We start from the raw sequence: 17,826 nt of genomic DNA, 5'->3' as shown, positions 1-17,826 counted from the left end.
ACATCCCAAGGTTTGAAAAAAATAAATACCCGCTGTATCCTTCATGAACTAATTCTTTACTTGGCATCATACTAGTTTTTCTTTTTTTAACATTATCAACATTATCAACACAATTTCACTTTTGAAAATCGGCAAATCTGAAACTGGGGATGGGGCAATGGAAAAATAATTTATGCCACATGTGACAAGCAAAAAAGAGACTTGCTTAGTTCTTCGCAGCAAACTGAAGGATTTATTAGCAGAGCACAAAGTATGAGCGAAAAAATGGGGGGGGGAGAAAAAAGTGGAAAAATGCCGGGAGAGTGAGAAAAAAAATGGTGTATTTTTACTTAGTGTGGGTCAGCAAGGCTTTTGTAGGCATTGTTGCCATGTCATTCATCTTCACTGGAACCCTAATGTACTTAGGTACGTTAAAAAAAATGGTGCCGGTCCAAACAAGAGTCTAGTAGACATCCCGGGTATGATAAAGTTTAAAACACAAAATCATAAATTATAATATAATAAATAATTATAGCAAACAACAATATAAAAATAATAAAAATGAATCAATAATGTAATCAAATCAAAAACACTGAAATTTGCTCAGTTGCAGAATTGTCGCTGTCATTATTTTTAGTGTTTGATGACGAATTTCCCCACAAATCGCTATCGCTCAATTCTGCAAGTGATTCTAATTTATTATGACTGATTTCTAGCTGGTCTAAAAACCACTTTTGACATAAACGGACACTTTTTGGTTGCTATGGACAATCTACAGTTTCCAGGCAGAAAGAACAGTTTTTATAATATAAAAGTGCATGCAGGACACAGGACTGACCACTAGGGACAAAGGGGGTGTGTAATTATTGTATACAGTACTGTAATCTGTAAGATTACAGTATACTGTTTGTGTATTGTGTTTTTAACTTTTTTGAATTTGGCGTCGATCTCCGCCCCTGTGCGTCATAACGTCGCAGGGAACGGAGATTGGCGGCACTCGGTCACTGTGAATCGAGCGAGGAGGACAGCGGGGAGACATCGCAGGTTCCAGGGGACAAGGTAAGTTACCTCTGCCTGGATACTGCGATGCAATCCCGAGTCTGGTACTGGATTTTCACCCCGAGCCAGACTTGGGATTACCGCCAGGGAGGTTAACATGTGTGGGTTAAATGATCACCTTAGAGAGGCAGCGGTGTCATGAGCTGTTTCAGGTGCATTGCTCTCTTTCCTTTTATTTTAACCACTTCAGTCTCAGAAGGATTTACCCACTTCCTGACCAGGCCATTTTTTGCTATACAACACTGCGTTGTTTTAAATGACAATTGCGCGATCGTGCAAAGCTGTACACAAACAAAATTGACATCCTTTTTATTCCCACAAATAGGGCTTTCTTTTGGTGGTATTTAATTACCTCTATGGTTTTTATTTTTTGCGCTATAAACAAAAAAATAGTGTCAATTTAGAAAAAAAACAATATTTTTTACTTTCTGTTAAAATACATACCGTATTTATCGGCATATACCGCGCACTATTTTGCCCTGAAAATCAGGGCAAAATCGTGGGTGCGCGATATACGCCGATACCCGCTTTCCCGCCACGAGTTTGAATACTGCGCCCGCATATAGCGAGCGCAGTACACTCGTGAATCTTCGGGCAGTCTCGGCGCCTCTCGTACTGACGTCCTGAGTGTACAGGATGTCAGTGCGAGAGGCGCCCGAGCCTGCCCGAAGATTCACGAGTGTACTGCGCTCGCTATATGCGGGCGCAGTATTCAAAGTCGTGGCGGGAAACGAGCGGGAGGACGCCGCAGAAGGACGCCGGACCCGCCGAAGATGGACACCGGACCCGCCGAAGAGGACACCCGAAGCCGCAGAAGGACGCCGGACCCGACGAGGCCGCAGATGGACGCCGCGCAAGACACCAAAACTGTAAGTACAAAAAAACAAAAAATGTTTTTTTCCCACAGGATTGGGGGCCACTTTGGGGGTGCGCGGTATACGCCAGAGCGCGTTATACCGCGATAAATACGGTATCCAAAAAAAAAAATATATATATATATATATATATATATTAGGGCTGTGCAAATTAACTTTTAATTAATCGATTAATCTTGAATTTTTTTGATCGATTAAAATTCTTTTGATCGGTACTCACCTCTCTGCCGGCTTCTGGGCCTTCAGGGAGTCCCGTCGGAGATCCAGTAACATCACGGACACCGGCAGGGCTTGCCGTGTCCATCTGAAGGGCTCTTTTGCTGTGCCTTCATATCTGCATGCTGGTGGGACCTTCCTATCTGCCACACACAAGGGCTGTTACACTTCCCTCTATCACTTCCCTCTATCAACCTGGGATTCTACAGCCATCCACTGGGAGTTGTGATAGTTCCCTTCACGGGACATCTACATGCCGACGGACTGATGTTAACCTCTCCTCATCTGGATTCAGCAGTGGTATCGTTGTACACATTTTTATACCATTATCATACTTCGCTACGTGTTTTCATGACTGCTTTTGCTACCATTTGCTATTACTCGCACCATTTTTACAGTTTATGTAGCTACATCGATTTTATCTCCAGTGCAATATTAATTTGGTTACCTACTTTAAGACTATAAAAGTTTTAATGCTATTCCCATCGAGTGCTGCCTTTGTGTGTTTTTTGTATCCTGCTATCCATTTTTCCAGTTGTTGGTAGCTGCACTGGGAATCAGCCTGCAAGGAGATCAGCTAAATGTAGTTGGATCTGTATGTGCGTTATAATTAATCGAAATTAGTCGATTAATCGATTTAAAAAAAAACGATTAATTGAACACAAAAATGTTGATCAGTAACAGCCCTAATGTGTATATATATATATATATATATATATATATATATATATATATATATATATATATATATATATATATATATAAATCATTCACCAGTTTAGGCTCATATATATTTTTCTACATATTTTTGGTAAAAAAAATTGCAATAGGTGTATATTGATTGGTTAGCGCAAAAGTTATTACATCTAAAAAACTACAGGATAGATTTATGGACTTTTTATTTTTTTATTTTTTTTTTACTGGTAATGGTGGCGATCAGTAATTTTTAGCGGGACAAATATGACCCCAAATGACACTTTTTGGGGACCAGTGACATTATTACATTAATCAGTGCTATAAAAATGCACTGATCAATGTATAAATGACACTGGCAGGGAACTGTGTTCTATGGGTGTGTTCTAACTGTAAGGGGGAATAAGCTGCCAGGGACATGAAAGACCACTGTTCCCGATCACTGGGAATAGCAGATCTCTAAAATGTCATCTGTCAGAATGGGGATTCACCTTGTTTACAAAGTCAGATCCCCGTTCTGCCTCTGTGTATAGCAGCCGGGGGACATTGAGTCCGCTGAACCCACAGGCAAGCTCACATGCACGGACTGATGTATGGGTATGTTGGTTCATGCAGGAGAGCCAACCTGCCTCAGTATAAGTGTGGTAGCTGGTCGGCAAGCAGTTAACCAGGGGCGAATGTACAGGGGTTGCAGGGATCACCATTGCGACTGGGTCCCATGTATGCCTAGATAGGAGGAGCTGCAAGGGCGGCTGAAAACAAACCCCCCGATCCTCAGCCAAACTGTAATCGGCTTTGCAGAAAGCTGTTCACACCGATTACACCTAAAGTGAAAGCACAGTGTGTGCTGTACTTTGTCTTCCCCTACAGTGCAGTACCCGGCAGGAAGAGATAAGGTAAAGGACTGACGTTTTTTAAAAGGCTATCTGTATGTGTGTGTGTGCATGTATGTATGTACAGTATGTGTGTGTAAGGCGTAAATTGTCTGTTAGATTTAAACAATTGCTTGATAATAATTTGCATTAGGGAAGTAATACAGACCTTTGCATGCCTGCCAGAGACACCTGGACATTTTCCATTCTACATGAATATAGAAAGATCATTTCCAACAACAGGGAAAAGGCCAAGAATTTATGCCACAAAGAATAGTTTTGAATGATTCACTTTAGATAAACATTATTGACAATAGCATAATTTAATAAATGTTACCATTCATATGGTGCACATTATTCTAACATTGTTATATGATTATTTTTGCAGACCTTTCAAATACATCATTAACATACTTTTAGCTATAAACTGTTTAGTATTACAAGATTTACAGTCCTATCTAAAAATTGTGAAGTAATGCTTTGGATGCATTCCTCTATATGAAGTTTTCCTTTTTAAAGGCAATTCCTTATGTTTCCATTTCTGTGGCATTTCAATTAAATCCATTTTCATTGTTTATGCATTATCTGACCTATCCATGAAAATAAGCTCTTAATACATTCCTCTTGCCTTTCATGAAATCTAATTTACTCTAAGATTACATTCCTGTTTTAGTGTTGACCTTGCACAGAAGATTTGAGAAATTATAAGGCTGAGACTGAAATCCTGACACTTCAGCTCTGTGAGAAAATCAAATGCATCAGATACATTTCCCAAAGCTGCACTATGTACTCAGGAAATAATAGGATTCTGTGACACACACAACTTGGTTACACATCAATATGAAAGTGAAGGTTTATTAGTGTAGGTTAGTGTCCTTGTGTGCACCTTTCCCCAAAAGAGGGAATTGCTACATTGTATTGCCATGTGTTTTTCACTTAGCCGAAATACATTCTACTGTATATGTTTTGTTATAAATGGGGGTACAAGTTCGCACAGGCAACAGTAAATCACAGCATTGGGGTGTAGTTTTGATGTTTAATTTCTGAGACTTTGAAGCACATACCTATTAAAGTGGCTAGCAAGTGCTGTGACTGACGGCTCCTGTGCGCATGCATGGGAGTGACGTCACGCAACTCCGGGCAGTCACAGAGCCGGAGTCTGCGGCCCCGGAAGGAAGAGGAGCGAAGATGGATGCGCCCAACAGCGGGGACAGGGCGGGCTTCGTTTTCAGGTAAGTGCCACATAATGGGCTAGTATGTTTTTACTTTGTAAGGGAAAGCAGGGGAAAAAAGAGGAAGTAAAACCCATCTGAGTTTACTTTGCCACACAGATCCCACCACAGTATCCATGCCACCATCTACAATTCAACAAACACGAGTCACACCCCAGTATCCACACCACCGTTAGAGCTACAATTAAACATGTAAAGTTCAGTCCTCAACATCCACCCCCTCAGTAAGTTCTGCAAATCAACACATACAGTTCACACTCCCTTATCTATTCCATACCCCCAGTAAGTTATGGAATTTTTGTAATATCCACAATTTAACACACACAGTTTTTTTTTACTAAAGCTGGAGAGTGCCAAATTAGACTCACTTCTGCATAGAAACCAATCAGCTTCCAGGTTTATTGCCAATGCTTAATTGAACAAGGTGAGATTAGAAGCTGATTGGTTTCTATGCAGAAGTGAGCATAATTTGACACTCTCCAGCTTTAGTAAATACCCAATTCCCAATATTCGCACCACTAGTGAGACCTACATATAAAAACGGAAAAGATCAAACCCCAGTATCCATGCAACCAATGAGATCTACAAATCAACACACACAGGTCACACTATAGTATTCACACCACTAGTGAGCTCTACAACATCTACATCCCCAGTAAATGTTGCAATTAAATGCATACAGTTTACTCCTCATTATCCATTCCACACCCCAAGTAAGATCTACAACTCAACACACACAGATCACACCCAAGTATCCACATCTCCAGTGAGATCTACAATTCAACACACACATATTACACCCAGTATCCAAGCCATGAGTTAGATCTGCAATGCAACACAAACAGATCGCACCCCAGTATCCACACCACCAGAGATAGTTACAATTAAACACACACAGTTCTTTCCAAATTATCCACACCCCCAGTAAGATCTACAATTCTACACACACAGTTTACTCCCCAGTATCCACACACCCATAAGATTTACAATTCAACACACACAGATCAAACCCCAGTATTCATGCCTCCAGTAAGATCTACAATTCAACACACACTGATACCACCCTGGCATCCACTCTATAGTATTCCTATTACTACGTAATGAGAGCTACACCCTACACCCTACAGAGGGCTGACAAAGCTGCAAGCAGCTGCTGAAATTTCAGAACTGATGTTATCCTCTCCTCACAGTGCTGCAGAGGATTACCATTTTGTGTGTTACATCAATGCTTTCAATGACTTACACATGTTGTCAGCCTATAGGAAGAGCCAATTCTCCTGGATCATAAATGTGAACACCCAGCCAGCCACTTGGTTCTCCTTCCTGTCAAAGCATACCCATTCAGTGTTGCCTACAACTCTATCTCCTCCCCTCAACTTCCTATTTTCACAGGGGGTTCCCCAAGGCTCTGTCCTTAGACCCCCTTGAATTCTCTATTTATACCTCCTCCCTTGGTAATTTGATAACCTCCCATGGCTTCCAATACGATCACTAAGCTGATGACACCCAAAGTATAGATGTCACACCACTTCTTAAAACACAATCTGTATAAAATATCAGAAATATTTGTCTTCTTAACCAATTAAACTACCCTTTGGCTTACCTTTACACAGGCTATTGCCTCTTCAGTCTATCATAAAAGCTTCTGCCAAACTCCTTTAATTTACCAACTGATCAGTGCCTGCCACCCCACACTGATACAACTATTAGTCCCTCCCCTTATTCCAGGGTGCTAGGTGTAATCATGGACTCTATTGGACCTATTGTTTTGGCCCCAATTTAGTAATTGTCCAAATGTTGCAGACTTTACCTGTATAAAATATAAAAAAATATGTGTCTTCTTAACCAATGAAACCACCCTACTCTTTAGCATACCTCTACACAGGCTTTCCCCTCTTCAGTCTAGAATAAATGTTGCTACCAGACGTATCTAACTGAAGCTGAATTCACTATGACAAGCCTGGGTTCACGCAGGTGTGGGAAAATCACACCGCATTCTTGTTCAAACCCCATGCGATTATTTGCAGAGTGATTTGAACCCATTCAATTTGTAAGGGCTCAAATCGCAAATGCCAAGGTATTGGCTTGAGGTATCGGAGCATTTGCACGAGTACGAGTTGTCATGCAAATACATAGTATCACCCCGATACTATTATCACTGCAACTCTATATAAAAGTGGTATTGAAAGATTTATTAGCCACCCATTTGTGCCACTTGTAAAGCTCACAAACCTTTCTCAAATTAGTTTCTCAATGGGCATGTAGGACAGTTTCTGGGTCATCTAATGTAGGACATATATATTGTAGAGATATGACTTTTCACCTTAGATAAATACTTGCACAGCATTTCAAAATAAGTCCACACAGTGTCAAAGTCACTTGTAGCTATTTGGCGTTGTTAAAAGGAATGTATCTGCCAAAATCTAAACTTCTTCTTTGTGGGGAGTTGAGGTTTTGTGCTAAACTTAACGATATCACATAGTCTGCTGTCAGAAAGGAAACGTACAATTTTGAAGATTCCTTTATTAATCCACCATTAAAAAAATGTGGAAACATTTCCCCACAAATCAAGGATATAAAAAAAAAACAGTCACATGCCCAGGGTAAAAGCAGAGCAGATACTTAGCACTATCTCCATTCTACAATTGGCTGGTGAGTTCTTCATTTTTAATTATGGGTGTGCTGTAAGCCAGTCTTCAGTGTTTCTGTATTTATTTACCCTGTTGCTGAGTTGTGTTTGCATTGCTGTGTATTTACATAAGAACAGACAGAATGTACGCGTGTAAAGATTACATAACAAGAGGAAGTCAGTATGGTTCTTGATTGATGTTAAGTGCAGGATAGGTACACATTTGTTTTATTAAATAACACCTAATAACAAGGAGCAAACACATTTTATAAAATGTAATATACATACAATTCTTTTTTAGTTTTAACAGGTGGTCCTCTACCTCGAGGTCATGAATATGAGTTACATGAAGCAAAATTTCACTGGGGCAGGGAGAACCAACGAGGATCAGAGCATACAGTCAACTTCAAAGCATTTCCAATGGAGGTATGTTTTCTTGTAAGCTGTATATGGTACTATTAGGCCAATTTAATAATCTAGTGCAAATAACTTGGTTAAAGCTGGGTTCGCTCTATTGCGAATTGTATGTGGATTCATTTTAGGTCCAAGTTCAGCCAAAAATGTGGGCTAAAATCAGACCTGAAGCGGTGAACGGGGACACGTCGGACCCCTGCTGTGAGCCACATGCAAAGAAAGTCTGAACCCAGCGTTAGGTAGACTCCAGTCTGCCCATAATTTGCAGAGATAGTACAATTTTAAAAAACTGTACTTTTAGAGCTTAGATTCAAAGCTTTTGTGCAGGTATCTATTTTTAGGGCTTTTTAAATTTGTGTATTATGTAATGTTAATGTTGTTAGTCCTTATATAGTAAGTCCATGATTTGTACAGAAGATGTTTCTATTATATAAATAATACCAACATCTCCATATAGTCTTGTCCATTTACATTATGTACGCCTTTAAAATATAACTTGCTTTTTTTTTTTGTGATATTTGTAATTCACCCTCCCTTTTAGATTGTAAGCTCTAACAAGCAGGGCCCTCTGATTCCTATTGTATTGAATTGTATTGTAACCATACAGTTTGCCCTAAAGGTTGAATGAAGGATGGATGGCCGCACTCCAAAAACCGTACAGGTTGTCTTTTATTAAATGAACAGCAAAAGCATTACCAGATCACAGCAACAGAAACAGGGGACAGCAGCCCTTGCAGGGGTAGTGCTATATATATATATATATATATATATATATATTTTTTAGCTTTTGATAGAGTAGGGAAGTTTGGAAACCTGTTAGGATTTCATTGCTATCTGTTTCTCCACTGGGGAGGTTCACCCTCACCCCTCACAGATTAACTACATACAGTATCTCACAAAAGTGAGTACATCCCCCACATTTTTGTAAATATTTTATTACATCTTTTCATGTGACAACACTGAAGAAATTACACTTTGCTACAATGTAAAGTAGTGAGTGTACAGCTTCAATAACAGTGTAAATTTGCTGTTCCCTAAAAATAACTCAACACACAGGCATTAATGTCTAAACCGCTGGCAACAAAAGTGAGTACACCCCTAAGTAAAAATGTCCAAATTGGGCCCAAAGTGTCGATATTTTGTGTGGCCATCATTATTTTCCAGCACTGACTTAACCCTCTTGGGCATGGAGTTCACCAGAACTTCACAAGTTGCCACTGGAATCCTTTTCCACTCCTCCATGACAACATCACGGAACTGGTGGATGTTAGAGATCTTGAGCACCTTCCGTTTGAGGATGCTCCACAGATGCTTAATAGGGTTTAGGTCTGGAGACATGCTTGACCAGTCCATCACCTTTACCTTCAGCTTCTTTAGCAAGACAGTGTTCGTCCTAGAGGTGTGTTTGGGTCGTTATTATGTTGGAATACTGCCCTGCGGCCAAGTCTCTGAAGGGAGGGATCATGCTCTGCTTCAGTATATCACAGTACATGTTGGCATTCATGGTTCCCTCAATTAATTGTAGCTCCCCAGTGCTGGCAGCACTCATGCAGCCCCAGACCATGACACTCCCACCACCATGCTTGAATGTAGGCATGACATACTTGTCTTTTTACTCTTCAACTAGTTGCTGCCACACACGCTTGACACCATCTGACCCAGATAAGTTTATCTTGGTCTCATCAGACCACAGGACATGGTTTCAGTAATCCATTTCCTTAGTCTACTTGTCTTCAGCAAAATGTTTGCTGGCTTTCTAATGCATCATCTTTAGAAGAGGCTTCCTTCTGGGACAACAGCCATGCAGACCAATTTGATTCAGTGTGCGGCATATGGTCTGAGCACTGACAGGCTGACATAATCACTGCAGCATAACTGACTGGCATCTTGTATGTATGAATGAATGCAGAACTGCTTTAGTTTGTGCCTTTTATATCTTCCTAAAATTCAGCCTTAATGACTTGGAGTAAAGACTTGACCTTTTTGAACACCAGCGATAATGTGTATTTTCCTAGAGTTTAGGATTATGATACACCCAGATCAGCATGAATGGCTGAATAGATTTCTACAATGGCGCCCAAATAAAAGCATATTGTACATATTATAGACAAAACAAACATCCTATCACCTCAGTGGCTCTGGTTTTGCTTCTAAATTAAGGCGTTTGTAATGTAAGGTGAAATTTGTTTTTAATTTATGGCCTTCATAATATTATATTTGGCTGCGATATCATGCAATAAGCCCTGTTTTTTTTTCCTGAACTAAATAGCTAAATGGCTGTGTGGGTTTGATAAGCGTACAATCGTCTGTTCCAAGTGCGATATATAAGAGAGCATGTGCTTATTATATTACCTCACTTAGCATCGGATTTATGTTTTTTTGACAAGCAAAACATTTATTCATGATCTTTATAAAACAAATAGTTGAAAGAAATTCTGGCACGAGTGACAATGTTTATTTTTTTTAACTGGCAGAAGATGAAGGACAACTCTTCATAAAAAAAGCTTTTGCTGTCAATCGTCTGAATGAGATTTTAATCTAACGTTATGTAAGATGACTTAGGAGAGTCTTGACAATGTAACATGGCATCTGCTCTTTTCAGTGCTGCAGGGTGACATCTTCCAAAGTACAGAGGAGAATACTGGAGAGTATTTGATCTAAAGTAAAACAAATATACTCAAGCATGTTGCTGCTTGAGACATCTATAGTGTCAGGTCATAATGTGGAAAAAAAGGATTTGGGTTTTTGCCATACCTTGGCATGGAATTTGTATATGATTATCACCTGCTACTTAAACAGAGAATACAGGTGATACTCAAAAAATTTGAATATCATGCAAAAGTTCATTAATTTTACTAATGCAACCTAAACGGTGAAACTAATATATGAGATGAACTCATTGCATGCAAAGCAAGATAGTTCAAGCCGTGATTTGTCATAATTGTGATGATTATGGCTTACAGCTCATGAAAACTCCAAATCCACAATCTCAGAAAATTAGATTACATGCAATCAATAAAACAATGATTGTACACAGAACAATATCGGACCTCTGAAAAGTATATAAGCATGCATATGTACTCAGTACTTGGTTTGGGCCCCTTTTGCAGCAATTACTGCCTCAATGCGGCGTGTCATGGAAGCTATAAGCCTGTGGCACTGCTGAGGTGTTATGGAAGACCAGGATGCTTCAATAGATCTCAATTCATCTCTTCTGCATTGTTCAGTCTCATGTCTCTCATCTTTCTCTTGGCAATGCCCCATAGATTCTCTATGGGGTTCAGGTCAGGCAAGTTTGCTGGCCAATCAAGCACAGTAATCCCACAGTCATTGAACCAAGTTTTGGTGCTTTTGGCAGTGTAGGCAGGTACCAAGTCCTGCTGGAAAATGAAGTCAACATTCCCATAAAGCTCGTCTGCGGAAGGAAGCATGAAGTGCTCCAAAATCCCCTGGTAGATGGCTGCGGTGACCCTGGACTTAATGAAGCACAGTGGACCAACACCAGCAGATGACATGGCTCCCCAAATCAACACAGACTGTGGAAACTTCACACTGGACACTGGATGCAAAATTGGCTCTCATCAGAAAAGAGGACTTTGGACCACTGAGCAACAGACCAGGTCTGCAAATGAGGCCCAACCCAAGTACTGAGTACATATGCATGCTTCTACTTTTCAGAGGTCCGATATTGTTCTGTGTACAATCCTTGTTTGATTGATTGCATGTAATATTCTAATTTTCTGAGATTGTGTATTTGGGGTTTTTATGATGGTAAGCCATAATCATCACAATTATGACAAATCACAGATTGAACTATCTTGCTTTGCATGTAATGAGTCTATCTGATATATTAATTTCACCTTTCAAGTTGCATTAGTGAAATAAATGACCTTTTACATGATATTAAAAAATTTTTTTCGAGTATCGCCTGTATGTTTGGATCTACTGTATGCAAGAATTTAAATATTGACTCTAAGAATGATATAATAGTGCAGAACCTTTTAAGCTATCTACACTTTTCTTAATTTGATGCTGCTATGCAGTCCTGAGACTCATGAGTTGTTAGATCACGTGTGATGCCAACATTAGGTCAGGTAGTTGACAATGAGGCAGCTGTCAGGCACTGGAACCTTTTCATTTCAGAGTCATAATCGCCAAAACAATGTTCACTTAAGTATTGACTCTGTGGGCCGGATTCAGAAAGAAGATACGACGGCGTATCTCCTGATACGCCGTCGTATCTCTGAGTCCGGCCGTCGTATCTATGCGCCTGATTCATAGAATCAGGTTACGCATAGATATGCCTAAGATCCGACAGGTGTAAGTGACTTACACCGTCAGGTCTTAGGCTGCAATTCCAGGCCGGCCGCTAGGTGGCGCTTCCGTATCTTTTACCCGTCAAATATGCAAATGAGCATTTACGCCGATTCAGAAACGAACGACCGCCCGGCGCTTTTTTTTAACGTCGTTTGCGTTCGGCTTTTTCCGGCGGAAAGTTACCCCTGCTATAGGAGGGGTAAGTGCGGCGTATCCTATGTTAAGTATGGCTGTCGTTCCCGCGCCGAGTTTGGAATTTTTTACGTCGTTTGCGTAAGTCCTTCGCGAATACGGCCGGACGTAATTTACATTAACGTCGAAACCAATGACGTCCTTGCGACGTCATTTGGAGCAATGCACTGTCAGGGGATGCCCACGCAGGCATCCGAGTACTGGGTAACAGGTCAATGGGCTGCACTAACGGAAACAGGCACCAAGATAGTGAAAAATATATGTTTTATTAAAGGTTAAGCACACGTATAAAACAATCATAGAAAACCCCCAAGATGAGCAAGCATGACACAGCAAACCATAAACCACCAAGCAGGTAATGCAGGGATGAGACACAAGCAAGTCCACGGTTCAAGCCTGGGGGTCAAGGATAGGAGAGAGCAGCAAAGTCCAAAGTACAAGCCGGGGTCAATAAGCAACAAGGGGGGAACCAGAGTCCAGGGCAGGGAGCGAATCAGGAACAGGTTGGCTACAGCTATCAGATCAGGCAGGGAACAGGCTGACAAGCAAAATACTGAAGCCCTGAACTCCGGCTTAGATACCTGTGCAAATACCAATTGGGAGACACCTGCTGGTGGCCACCAGAACTGCACCCCTGTTACTGGAGGGAACAGTGCCACCAGCAGGTGACCAGAGTCATGACACAGATCATGACATGCACGCTTGGAAAATTTGCGGACGGCACATGCGCTGTTCGATCGGCGCGGGGACGCGCCTGATTTAAATTTTACACGCCCCCTAGCCGTGGAATTTGAATTCCGCCAGGGGATTTACGATACGCCGCCGCAACTTTAGAGGCAAGTGCTTTCTGAATAAAGCACTTGCCTCAAAAACTTGCGGCGGCATAACGTAAATCAGATAGGTTACGCGGATCTAAAGATCCGCTGACCTATCTGAATCTGGCCCTGTGTCTTTAAATAAAAAATTAGGAAGAAGTCCACTCCAATAAAGTGCAAAGAAAACGGTGCAAAAAATAAAAAAAGATTTTACTATATGCTTGCTGAATTGCTTGAGTCTTTAAAAATCACTGTGCTCATTTTATGGTGACTATCCACATCCTGTGTCTTCAAAGTGCGTGCCAAAAACCCCCACAAGATGGTAACTCACCAAAATACCTGTGACTCTACCGCTATGTAGGGTCAGAACACGCTTCTTATGGTCAGCCAAACACTGCTCCAGATCCACCAGTCCAGCGCCCCCTGTAACCACTCCACTCTCCTCCTATGTCAACTCAAATTAGTGTAGGGAGATATTAACATTTCCCCAGAAGACATACACTAAATTGTCAAAATTATTGGGACACCTGCCTTTACACACACATTAACTTCAATGGCACGTACATAGGGTTCAATATTGAGTTGGCCCACCCTTTGCAGCTATAACAGTTTCAACTCTTCTGGGAAGGCTGTTCACAAGGTTTAGGAGTGTGCCTATGGTAATGTTTGACCATTCTTCCAAAAGCGCATTTGTGAGATCGGGCATTGATGTTGGACGTGAAGCCCTGACTTTCAGCCCCTGCTCTAATTCAGCTCCAAAGGAGTTCTATTGGGTTAAGGTCAGGACTCAAGCAGGCCAGTCAAGTTCCTCCAAACCCTCTCATCCATGTCTTTAGAGACCTTGCTTTGTGTACTGGTCTGGGGTGTATGGGTACTCAGCTCTCAATTTTAAATTTATGGATACTGACATGTCATGGTCAAAGAACACTATGTTAATTGTTCTGATAAAACCCTGATGAAGGAAAAAGTTTTTCGAAATGCGTCGGTTCAGAACATAAATATATTTTTCAATTACATTTTTATTGTATCCTATTTTGTATGTGTTCTATTTATTACTTGTTAATAAAACTAACTTTGTTATACTTTCATACATCCTCTCCATTCTGTTGGTAGTGCCTTTAAAGTCCCGCCCCCAGGGGTTCCCCCATTTCTTTATTTGTGTACTGGTCCAAGTCATTTGGCGGAGGGGGGATTATTGTGTGGGGTTGTTTTTCAGGGGTTGGGCTTGGCTACTTAGTTCCAGTGAATAGAACTCTTAAGGGGTCAGCATAGAAAGACATTTTGGACAATTTCATGCTCCCAAATTTGTGAGAACATTTTGGGGATGGCCCCTTCCTGTTCCAACGTGACTGTGCACCAGTGCACAAAGCAAGGTCCAGTCCCTCTCCCCTGGCACCTAGCTTTTAACCCTAATACCTAACCCTAAAGTCTCCTTCCCACCATTGCATATGCATTATCACAATGTGTGTAAACACACATTATGCAGGTTAGTGCACTGTGGTGCCATTTATTTTAAATGGCCTCCCAATGCACCTCCACAATGCGCATGCACTGCTCTGCATCAGAATGTGTGGTGATGTCCTACTGGCCATGGTGATGCCCTTTGTAAGAAGAAAAGACGCAGGTACATTTTTTAGTGCATTGGCAGCCTATTAATAGGAATAAATGGCTTTAACGCAAAGCATGTTATTGTGTGGCATGATGCAACACTGAAAAAAAATAAAAAAGAGAATATGGGATTCCCACCTAATTGTAAAAGCTGCAGTACTCACCAATATTATCAGGGGGTGCAATCTGATATATGGTATGACCAAAAATAAAAAATAAGAAAGAAACAGACCGCTGCACACCCTAAAGAGATTAACTACACATTTTATTAAAGCTATAAGCTATATCAAAAACATATATATAGGACATAAAAACTGGTCCCCTATAAATAATAGGTGAACCTACCCAGATCATTCCCCATTAAAAGAACCCCAATTACGGCATGTACTGGTAACTAAACAAGCTTGATTCCCCCACAGGAGGACCGAGGTATATGAATAGCACATCCACCCTCCACAAAACACAGACACCCCCCCTAGATGAAGAGCCTAATTGCTAACTAAATGTACCCCTGATGGTTCCCACACAGGACAGTGATTCCCTGTAATAACAAGTAATACATGTCTACTGTCTATGTGTGGAAACGCAGCACTGAAAAGACACCTGGAAATAAATATACAAACCACATAAATGTGGTGAAATGATATGGCACACCAATCCACTCGGATAGATAGCTTATAACAAGCAAGATTATCAATGAAAATACCAGAGGGACAAGGAACCTAATGGGTTGATTAAAATTCCTTCCATAGAAATCACCATGTCAAACAGGTGTAACCTCCATATGGGTCTGATCTCATTGATTCTTAGAATTCTCACCAGAAATGCGATTAGTAAAGTCGCAATGATGTGGAGGGTGGGTGTGCTATTCATATACCTCGGTCCTCCTGCGGGGGAATCAAGCTTGTTTAGATACCAGTACATGCCGTTATTTTTGGTTCTTTTAATAGGGAATGATCTGGGTAGGTCCACCTATTATTTATAGGGGACCAGTTTTTATGTCCTATATATGTTTTTGATATAGCTTATAGCTTTAATAAAATTAGTAGTTAACTCTTTAGGGTGGGCAGCGGTCTGTTTCTTTCTTATTTAAAATTTTTGGTCATGATGCAACACTGGACTGGTGTAAAGCCAGTCTAAAACTTTACCCTGTTATTCTTAACTTGTGTGCCGACACCTATAAGATCCTGCACTGTATATGGCTGGATGAGTTTTATTTTTTTACAGTGTCAGTGGCAGCAAGGGTAAGTATTAATATTCTTCTTTATAGGGAAATCTTTTATTATGATGTTTAGGTTATCGTCATTTTAAAGTTGCTTTAAAGAAAAAGAAAAAAAAGTACCTTCTTTCCCTTCTTCTGTGTGGATATTGTTTGCTCCACACAGATAGGTAAATCATGGTGTAAAATGATGAATTGCTGTGCATTTCATTTCTCTCTTTTTTTACTAGTTGTTTTTGTTTTATATATTTAGCTTCACCTTATTCATTGGAACTCCACCTTATTTAGGAATATCGAGGAAGCCCTGGGGCAAGTACATGGCATTGCTATTATATCCCTATTTGTACAAGTGAGTATTCTATTACATTATTATTTATTACACAATTACGGAAATTATTATAATAAACTATATACCACAGACAGTTCATGTACGTGTGCCAGGTTACTACAAATGCAATTCATGTTTTCAAATGCCCTAAAATGTACTGGCACAGCCAGAAGAGAAAATTACCGCTCTTGACTTGTATGCCTAAGAGCAAACTGTTCAGCAGCATGGAAATATAAAATGTATAAACAGAATAAAAAAAAAGGAGAGAAAAGTGCCACTACCTAAGTAGCATTTATTAAGACATATTGATCAAATGAAAAACAATAGATATTGACTTACGATTCAAAGATATTAAAAAGCGTATTACTAAGTCTCTAGCAGGTGGTAACCTTCTAGGTGGTCAATGGTGAGCAAGCCCATCTGTATGGATTTAATTTAAAGTGTTTGGAACCAGGCAGTTGACCAGGAGAACACCAGGAAGAGCCAGCAAGAGCAGCAGACTGAGTGTGTATAGCACATGGATGAGAACCACTGTGAACAACAGGAAAGTGTATTAGGCCCACAAAATGGCTGTGATGATGTCATGTGTGATGATGGTGGGTGTGGTGCATATTTATTGTATTTAATTTTACCAATGTCTTAATAAATGCTACAATTAGGTGGTGGCGCTTTTCTGTCCTGCTTTTTCCTGTTTATATATAGTTCCCTGGTAGGCGTCTCCCCAGATCCTGCTGGGAAGAGAGACTGCTGATACTGCCCAAATAGTTAATTTCATGCCACTTTGTTTTTTATGGACTTTTCTCAAGGACTAATTCCCCTATCTTTCATGTCATGTGAGAATCTGGTGGGATTTCTCCATTCCCACCCTAGAGCAGCAGTGATAGGTTGAGAGGTTGGTCTTACAGATGAGAATCATGTTATTGTCCTGCTTATTAATATAATTATAAGTAAACTCTGCCAGAGAATGAAGGGAAGACTAATGCCACGTACACACGATCGGAAATTCTGACAAGAAAACCGTGGATTTTTCTTACAATGGAATTTTGGCTCAAACTTGAGTTGCATACACACGGTCACACAAAATTCTGACCTTCAAAAACACGGTACAACACTACAACGAGCCAAGAAAAAAAAAGTTCAATGATTCCGAGCATGCGTGTTTCGGAGGATGCGCGTCGTAATTGCATACAGGCAATTGGAATTTCCGACAAGAACTTTTCCATCGGAAAATTTGAGAACCAGCTCTCAAATGTTTGCTGTCGTAAATTCCGACAGAAAAAGTCCAATGGGGCATACACACAGTCAGAATTTCCGACAAAAAGCTCACATCGAACTTTTCTTGTCAACCGTGTTTACGAGGCAATAAGGCTGGGTTCAC

General features: G+C 40.5%; 1 protein-coding gene across 1 annotated transcript in view; it reads left to right on the top strand.

Moving 5' to 3' along the window:
• CA8 (carbonic anhydrase 8) overlaps nucleotides 1-17,826 on the top strand; it is a 121,416-nt gene that overhangs the window by 56,533 nt on the left and 47,057 nt on the right. Inside the window, exons 3-4 of the mRNA XM_040354253.1 lie at nucleotides 7,857-7,981; nucleotides 16,374-16,469. Coding sequence (XP_040210187.1) covers nucleotides 7,857-7,981; nucleotides 16,374-16,469 — 221 coding nt within the window. The remainder of the gene's footprint in view (nucleotides 1-7,856; nucleotides 7,982-16,373; nucleotides 16,470-17,826) is intronic.

This window comes from Rana temporaria, chromosome 5, assembly GCF_905171775.1.
Source record: "Rana temporaria chromosome 5, aRanTem1.1, whole genome shotgun sequence".
Classification (NCBI taxonomy): domain Eukaryota; kingdom Metazoa; phylum Chordata; class Amphibia; order Anura; family Ranidae; genus Rana; species Rana temporaria.
The sequence above is the reverse complement of the archived record's forward strand: the minus strand, read 5'-3'. Positions and strand labels throughout refer to the sequence as shown.